Source organism: Chiloscyllium plagiosum, chromosome 40, assembly GCF_004010195.1.
Source record: "Chiloscyllium plagiosum isolate BGI_BamShark_2017 chromosome 40, ASM401019v2, whole genome shotgun sequence".
Taxonomy (NCBI): Eukaryota; Metazoa; Chordata; class Chondrichthyes; order Orectolobiformes; family Hemiscylliidae; genus Chiloscyllium; species Chiloscyllium plagiosum.
The window spans coordinates 9,128,751-9,138,050 of record NC_057749.1 but is presented as its reverse complement, the minus strand read 5'-3'; the positions used below and the strand labels follow the sequence as shown (position 1 = coordinate 9,138,050).

The 9,300-nt window shown below is 45.3% G+C and overlaps 1 protein-coding gene across 2 annotated transcripts in view; it reads left to right on the top strand.

The window, feature by feature from the left end:
- LOC122542484 (restin homolog) overlaps positions 1–9,300 on the top strand; it is a 117,924-nt gene that overhangs the window by 43,633 nt on the left and 64,991 nt on the right. For both annotated transcript variants that reach the window (XM_043680251.1, XM_043680250.1), the window contains exons 11-16: positions 2,702–2,909; positions 3,939–4,015; positions 5,992–6,088; positions 6,178–6,245; positions 6,573–6,636; positions 7,647–7,793. In XM_043680251.1, coding sequence (XP_043536186.1) covers positions 2,702–2,909; positions 3,939–4,015; positions 5,992–6,088; positions 6,178–6,245; positions 6,573–6,636; positions 7,647–7,793 — 661 coding nt within the window. The remainder of the gene's footprint in view (positions 1–2,701; positions 2,910–3,938; positions 4,016–5,991; positions 6,089–6,177; positions 6,246–6,572; positions 6,637–7,646; positions 7,794–9,300) is intronic.

The window sequence follows — 9,300 nt, the reverse complement described above, 5'->3', positions numbered from 1 at the left end:
ATGGCCAATTCACCTAACCTGCACATCTTAGGACTGTGGGAGGAAACCAGAGCACCCATAGGAAACCCACGCAGACACTGGGAGAATGTGCAAACCCACACAGACAGTCACCCGAGGGTAGAATCGAACCTGGGTCCCTGTTGCAGTGAGGCAGCAGTGCTAACCACTGAGCCACCATGCGACTCCATGGGGTTAGAAATATAGAAACATTGAAAATAGGGGAAAGAATAGGCCATTCACCCCTACAAGCCTGTTCGACATTCAATGTGATCACGGCTGATCATCCAACTCAGTCCCCTGTTCCTGCTTTCTCTCCATACCCTTTGACCCCTTTAGCCATGAGGACTATACCTTAACTCTTTCTGGAAAACATTCATTGTTTTGGCCTCAACTACTTTCTGTGGCAGAGAATTCCCCACTCTCTGGGATTTCTCATAATCTCAATCCTAAATGGTCTACCCTATACCCTCTAACTGTGATCCCTGGTTTGATGCTCCCCAGTTATTGAGAAAATCCTTCCTGTGTTAATGTTGCCCAGTCCTGTTAGAATTTTATAGGTTTCTATGAGATTCCCCTCATTCTTCTAAATGTCAATGAATATAATTCTAAGTCCTCATACGTCAGTCCTGCTATTCCCAGGAATCAGTCTGGTAAACCTTTGTTTTGCTCCCTCCATAGTCAGACCATCCTTCCTCTGATAAGGAGATTGAAACTGTACACTGTATTCTAGATCCAGTGAGACATCCCTGCTCCGCTACTCGAATCCATTCGCTGTGAAGGCCAACATAGCATTTACCTTCTTGCTCCTTAATGTCGGTGCCAGGGCTTTACAGATTGAGTGATCAACCAATGGAATGAACTTGTTTGTAGGATTGTAGAAGGGAAAATTTGGAATTCTGCAAGGGACACAGTTGAATATTGTGACTTGGAGACAGTGGGGGACTGCAGATGCTGGAAGTCCGAGTCAATAGATGTGGAGCTGGAAAGCACAGCAGGGTCAGAGAGCATCCGAGGAACAGGAAAGTCAACGTTTCGGGTTGAAACCTTTCATTAATCCTGATAAAAGGTTTCAGCCTGAAATGTTGATCTTCTTGCTCCTCAGATGCTGTCTGACCTACTGTGCTTTTCCATCACCCCATCTGTTGACAGTTGAATATTGTGTTTGAGCATCATTGGACTTTTTCCAGACGAGCATCCTGGGTTCCCATTTATCACGCAAGTGACTTTAATGACATTTTGAGTTTCAGTTTACCTTGGCTTTTTGGCAGAAGATGTTTCCACCAACCAGCGAGACTAGAACACGGGGGCACAGCTTCAGAGAGAAGGGATGACCCTTTAGACTGAGATGAGGAGGAACCTCTTCAGCAGGAGGGAGGTGAATCTGTGGAGCTCATTGTCACAGAGGTCTGTGGAGGCCAAGTCACTGAGTGTCTTCAAGAAATTGATAGGTTCCTGAATAGTCAGGGGTTCATGGTTTGTGGGAGGACAGCAGGAGAATGGGTTTGAGAAACATGTCAACCATGATTGAATGGCAGAACAGATTGGATGGGCTGAATGGCCTAATTCTGTTCTGATGTTCCATGGTCTTAAACACACTGTACCTAAGGATGGACAGATTGGCCTCAGACAAGGCGTAGCCTACATTCACGGGAAATATGCCGGGGTTCACAATATTGAATTACAAAGAGAGGCTGCATAAACATAATTTGTTTCCCCTTGACTTAAAGAAATTGGAAAATGTTGAAAGGATTCAATGAGGGAGATACTGAGAGAGTATCTTCTCTGGTGGAGAAGGTGACACTTCAGCACTTAACCCATCTCTCGGAGCTGGGCTCTTTAGGAGTGGAAATACGTGGTACATTTTCGTACAAAGTGGTGGGAAATTTGGAACTCGCGCTCCTCAAGGCTTATATGTTGAAGAAATAGAAAATTCAGAGGCTGAGATGAAACAGTTCTTGTTGATGTATTGAGTGGTAAGGTGGGGAAATGGAGTCGAGACAGCGATCAGTCACAATCTTACAAGGAAATCGTGGTTTATAAACAACGGCTGTCAGCTTGGAGGTTTGAAGGTTAAAAATAACTAATTGACCAGGTCTAATCTGAGGGAACCTACTTAAAAGGAACTCATGAGTAACGTGTTCATCTGCTTGCTTGGGTGGGCATAAAGGATCCCTTTCTGAACAAGAGGAGCAAGGGGGGTTTCTGTCCAGTATTTATCTTCCAAACAACCTCACCAGGAAACAGCCGAATCTGGTCATTATCACATTGTTGTTTGTGGGAGCTTGCTGCCCTATCTCTTGTGTTGTAATAGTAAAGTGCTTCATCGACTGCTCAGCACTTTGAGATGCCCCGTGGTCATCTATGTCTCTTTTCTGTCATACGGTCTGTTAATAGTTGTTCACCCGCCTCTCGTGCTCTCTCTCTCTCTCTCTCTCTCTCTCACACACCTTATTGGTCTCACTCTTTTGCTCTCACTCTATCCCTCTAACTCTCTCTCTCGCGCTCTCTTGCTCTTGTGCTCTCTCGGGCTCTCTCACGTGCTCTCGCGCTCTCTCGGGATCTCTCAAGCATTCTAGGGCTCTCTCATGGTCATGCACTCTCTCTATCTCTCTCCCACTCTCGCTGTCACTCTCTCTCTCACATGTTCTCTGTACTCAATGCTAATTCTCTCTGATTTACGCCCAGTCCTTGTGTTCCTCAGGGCCTCGGAAGCTGAACTGAAGGAAGACAGGGGGCGCCTGGAGGTTGAGTTGCAGCAGAAGGCTGAAGAGCTGACTGCTGTGACTCTGGAGCAGCATCAGATCGCTCAATACTGGAAGGCAAAATGGCAAGAAGCCTCGACAGCTCTGAACGCCAAGGAGAAAGAGCTCCGATTGGTCATTGGGAAGAATTCGCAAAAGAATGAGAAGGTCTGGAGCTCTTATTTTCAAGGTTGGCCTGGGTGAGAGGGAACAATAACGAAAACCCGTTGTACTGCTAACTGTTGTACCCCATGTGAAGGCCATGAGATTATGAATCTTGCGGAGAGTAACTCACCTCGTGACCCCCTCCCCCCCTCCCCCAAAAGCCTGTCCACCATCTACAAGGCAAAGGACCGGAGTGTGATGGAATACTCCTCACTTGCCTGGATGGGGGCAGCTCCAAATACACACAGGAAGCTTGACACCATCCAGGACAAAGCAGCTCCCACTTGATTGACACCACATCCACAAACATCCACTCCCTCCACCACCGACGCTCAGGAGCAGCGCTGCGTCCCATCTGCAAGACACACTGCAGGAATTCACCACAGATCCTCAGACAACACCTTCCAAACCCACGGCCACTTCCACCCGGAAGGACAAGGGCAGCAGACACATGGGATCACCACCCCTTTCAAGTTCCCCTCCGAGCCACTCACCATCCTGACTTGGAAATATTTTGTGGTTTCTTCAGTGTCACTGGGTCACAGTCCTGAAACTCCTCCCTAAGGGCATTATGGGTTAACTCACAGCAGGTGGACTGCAGCGGTTCAAGAAAGCAGCTCACCCCCACCTTCTCAAGGGCAACTAGGGATGGGCAATAAATGCTGGGCCCAGCCAGCGACACCCAGCCTACAAATGAGTTAAAAAAAAAAGCATTGGGAGTCAAATCAAGGGTTATCAGATCAGCCATGACCTCGTTGAATGGTGGAGTAGACTCGATGGGCTGAATGGCCTACCTTCTGCTCCTATGTTATATGATTTTATTTCCATTTTACAAGTTCCCAGGCTGGGAGCTCTGACTCACCTACTCTTGATGTACTGGCATTGAGGGTTACCAGGCCAGTGTCAGTTCACTCGCTTTGCCCCGAACGTTTTCGGTTTTGAAGTAATCAGAAGCAGCCATGTGGTGCTTTGTTAGACTGATCGCTGTCTTTCTGCTGGCTCCTTCCCTCTCCCCACCTCCCCACCCCACAGGCCGATTCACCGGGAGATTGTGAGAGCTTTGCAGCTGATCTGGAGGAGTTGTTTGAGCTGAGGGCCACTTTAACCAGGTATAAATTGTGTGTGTGTTTGTCTGTGTCTGTCTGTAAGTGTCTGTGTGTGTGTGTGTTTGTGTCTGTGTGATTCTGTGTGTGTGAACGCGTTTATGTGTGCACATGTATATCTGTGTCTGTGTTTGTGTGTGTGTGTTTGTGTCTGTGTATGTGTGTACGTATTTCTATGCATGTGTTTGTGTGGGTGTGTGTTTGTGTATGTGTGCGCATGTCTGTATGTTCATGTATCTGCACATGCATGTTTGTGTCACTCATGGACATTTCACCATGCCCATAAGACTTTGTGAGTCATACTGCATCACATTGATTTATCAGACGAGGTTAATCTGTAATCACCTATTTTTAAACCATTATTAAAATGTCAAATGCACAGTAATTGTAATAATTTAAGGTCCTGTCTAAGATACAGCCTGCTGTATCCAGGCGTAAATGTGCTTAAGCTCCCCACTAGCCTTCTCCCACCCTATCTCCTCTAACCCACGACTTCCCAAAGTGGGAGGGTCAGACCACGAGCTCAACTTTTGAGGTTGCAAACTCTGAAGCTGAACTTGCAATATCCACCTTCCCTATCCCCCAAGCACCACTCCTGCTGCTATCAAGATATTGCGACGATGCTGTGATGTTCAAAAGTTATTTTGTCTTGATTTTTTTCTTTGAAGTGTGGTCGTAGGGCCGAACGCCAACCAGTCTACCTGAACTGCTGGAGTAAACAGCTTGGGAGGCATTGGGGTTTATTTAAGCAGCTGGAATGGGCGTGGCCAACTCTCACCAATCAAGAGTTCTGTTTTTTTTGGTTTAGCTTTAAGCAGAAGCTATTAAGGTCTCAACAGAGTTGGAAGCTTCAGTGAGTGTGCCCTGGCTGCTGCTCTCTCTGAATTTTCTGTTCCTCCTGGATGGGAGTACTGCATGTCAGAATCTGTGTCTGAATTTTCCTTTTTGCTAAGGGGTGTATTAATGGGATGTTACTGTATTGGAACAGTTAATTAATAATAGGTACTATATCTATTGTTCTGTTAAGTTGTCCAGTTGAGTTAAGTTATTGTCATTTGTATTGTAATGCTAGTGTTTAAATAAATTGTGTTTTGCTTAACATTGAGTAGTTTGACTAGTTGTATTGCATCTGGAACACAGCACTTTACATTTTCCTTTAAAAATAAGAAAGCGTTAGTGTCTAGGCTACCTTCTTAAAATATTTTGAGGGGATCTGGTCTGGTCTATGACAATATGTTCTTCCTCACCCTGCTGTTGCCCGTTGTAGGGTCACAACTGTTTTTAAGCCTCAATTTGGGTTATGATGGGATAAAATTCAGGAATTTCTGCTCAACTTGTAGAAAATATCTGATCTATCCTTTCCCCCCCCTCATGCGTCTGTCTCGTTTCCCTGTAAAACCATCTATGCTATTCACCGTGACCCTGTGAAATTGTAACAAGTCCCACATACTCACTCATTAATGATCTGGAAAGTCTAAAGATGACCATGAAACTATTGTTGGGAGGAGCATCCATCTGGTTCACTAATGTCCTTTAGGGAAGGAAATCTTCCATCCTTACCTGGTCTGGCCTACATGTGACTCCAGACCCACAGCAATGTGGTTGACTTTTAACTGCCCTCTGGGTAATTAGGGATGGGCAATAAATGGTGGCCTAGTCAGCGATAACTGTGAATGAATACAAAAAATAATAAAATTCAGACAGATGGCCAAAAGCTAAACAGGATTTCAGCAGCGTCATTCAGAAAGTAAAGTGATTTATGGAGTTTAGGGCCCAGGTAGCTGTGGCTGTTAATTTTGGGAAGAGGAGGTATGAGAGGCAGCGATCTACTTTACTCATACTGAGCGCAAATGAGGAGAGCCTCACTAGTGGGTGCACTTTGGGACCCAATGTGACAGTCAGTGGGGTCTTTGCTGCTGTTATTAGTCGGTTCATGGATATAAGTCTGGCAGTGACTGATATTCTCCCTCTCCTGGTTTTAGGATGACAGCAGAAAAGGTGCAGCTTAAAAAGCAGCAAGAGGAGAGTGAGCGGATCATTCATCTCCTCCAGCTCCAGCGAGATATCGCCAGTGACTCTGTAAGTGTCTCGCATCCAAACCATCACCGGTTCTGAGAATGTTCTGTTTTACCTGATCACTGGTTCATCACTTGTCTCTCTCCATTCAGGCACTGCAAGGTTCTCTGAAGGTTTCCAGTAACCTGGAGAGCCTCCACTCTGAACTCCAGAAGAGCCAGTAAGTTCCTTAAGTCCACCCTGGGCAATTATCTCTCTCTCTTCCCCTCTCCCTCTCCTGCTCCCTCTCCAGCCCTCTTTCTTCCTATCTCCCTCCATCGCTCTGTCTCTATCTCTCTCACCATCTCCCTCTCTCTCTCCCTCCCTCACTCTCTCCCTCTCTCTTTCTTCCTCTCTTCCTCCATCGTTCTCTCTCCCTCTCTCCCTCCATCTCTCTTTCTTCCTCTGTCCCTCCATCTCTGCTTCTCTGTTGAATTGAGGTTGGGGTGAGCCAGCAGTGGAAGAGGGTGGTAACCAAGACATTACGGTTCCTCTCATTTTTACGCAGTGACAGGATATGTGAACTTGAAAAAGAAAAGACTGAGGTGGAAACGGAATTGAAGAAATTCAAGGTACTGCCGCCGGTGACTTGTGTTATTCCAAATTAAAACTTGGAACAAATCTCATAACCAATGTGACCCTGTGAGTACTCAGCATTATAAGGATGAGGCTATCTCAGCCTGTGTGGACATATGTGGGTGTATGCACGTGTGACTATGTATGTGTGTGTCTGACCATACACATGAATGTGAGGCCACATAAGTTCACAACTATTTTCTTAATTGTGGCTTAATGTAGAGTAATAGAGCTGTACAGCATGGAAACAGACCGTTGGTCCAACTTATCTATGCTGATCAGATATCCTAAACTAACCTAGTTGCATTTGCCAGCATTTGGCCCATATCCCTCTAAACCTTCCTATTCATGTACCCATTCAGTTGCCTTTTAAATGTTGTAATTGTACCAGCCTCCACCACTTCCCCGGCAGCTCGTTCCATACACGCACCACCCTCTGTGTGAAAAGTTGCCCCTTTTATATCTTTCCCTTCTCACCCTAAACCTATGCCCTCTAGTTTCAGACTCACCCACCCCAGGGAAAAGACTTTGTCTATTCACCCTGGCCATGCCCCTCATGATTTTATAAACCTCTATAAGGTCATCCCTCAGCAGGAAAGCAGCCCCAGCCTGTTCAGCCTCTCCCTGTAGCTCAAACCGTCCAACCCTGGCAACATCCTTGTAAATCTTTTCTGAACCTTCTCAAGTTTCACAACATTCTTCCTATCGCAGGGAGACCAGAATCGTTTGAAATGCGGCATTCTTGCATTTATCCTGATGAAAGCAAGTCGAGAAACCTTAGCAACGTGTCTCTCCTTCCAATCATATTTCAATTGATTAGTTGCTAATTTGAAATATGAGATTGATAGAACTTTGTGAATAAAATATATTGCGGAGTAAAGGGGTGAATGAGCTGTGGGGAGTTGGATGACAGATTGGGCTAAATGGTGAAACATAGTCTAGGTGTCACCTTTTCTGGTTCAGCCCAGATGGATGTAAATAATATGAAATTTCTCGATGTTTTCAGTCAGAGAGTCCCCCTCTAGCCCGGGTGGAACTTGATGCTTGCAAGCAGGAGTTAGAGCTTGAGAAAAGCCGGAGGCAAAAACTGCAGCATCAAGTTTACGAGTTAAAACGGACCGCTGAGCTCCTGGAGCAGAACCAGCCGAGCCAAGTACGTACCCGCTCTGCCGCTGAGAACTCTTGGGAGTCTGTACCCCGGGAAATGCTGAGACAGCAACTCTAACTTTAATTTTCGTTAATTATGTTCTTGTAAGAAGTTAAACCAAAAGACAGAAAGACTGGCAATTACATAATGCTTTTTCATGCCTACTATATATCCTGGAATGTTTTTTCAGCCAAAGAAGAGTTGTAACATGGGAAACCCCTACAGCCAATTTACAAGTTCCCACAGGCAGCCATGTGATAATTAGTAAGAGAAAATGCGGGAAAGTAGAGTCAAGGATTGTCAGATCTCATTGAACGGTAGAGAAGCCTGGACGGACCAAATCTGCTCCTAAACCTTGTAGTTTCAGTTGTTTGGGATGTTGGCTGGGGGATAAATATTGTCCATTTACCGTTGAAAATGCAGAAAAGCAGGATTAGTGATTCTGAAGGTGCTATACAAAAGATTTAATGCTCGAGTCTTGACAGTGATGCCTGAATCCACAGCCTCCAAACTCTGAGGTGGGGGCACAGGCGTCATGACTAATACAATACACCACACCCTGGGACAACACAGATACCAGACCAAGGATGTTAAAATCTTGTTTTGTAGTACAGTTTAAAGTGCTCTTCAGATAATGTGTAAGGTGCAGTAATATTATTGCATGGTGTTAACTGTTACATAGAACGTAGAACATTACAGCGCAGTACTGGCCCTTCTGCCCTCAATATTGCACCGACCGGTGAAACCAATTTGAAGTCCATCTAACCTACACTATTCCATTTTCGTCCATATGTTTATCCAATGACCATCTAAATGCTCTGAAATTTGACGAGTCTACAACTGTTGTGGCAGGGCATTCCACATCCACATTCCATATCCACATCCTTCCTACCTCTGACATCTGTCCTGTATCTATCACCCCTCAATTTAAAGCTATGTCTCCTCACCATCACCATCCAAGGAAAAAGGCTCTCACTATCTACCCTATCCAACCCTCTGATTATTTTATGTGTCTCAATTAAGTCACCTCTCAACTTTCCTCTCTCTAATGAAAACCTCAAGTCCCCCAGCCTTTCCTCATAAAACCTTCCCTCCATACCAGGCAACATCCTGGTAAATTTCCTCTGAACCCTTTCCAAAGCTTCCACATCCTTCCTATAATGCAGTGACCAGAACTGTACGCAATACTCCAAGTGCGACCGCACCAGAGTTTTGTACAGCTGCAACATGACCTCTTGGCTCCGATACTCAATCCCTCTACTAATAAAGCTAACACACCATATGCCTTCTTAACAGCCCTATCAGCGTGGATGGCAACTTTCAGGGGTCTATGTACATGGACACTGAGATCTCTCTGCTCATCCACACTACCAAGAAACTTACCAGTCGTCTTTATTCCTGTTACTCCTTCTAAAGTGTTCTCCTTAACAACATTGCCTTTTTCCTGTGTGAATACTGATGAAAAATATTCATTTTCACACTACTATCCTTGATTGGCTTTAATCTTACTCTA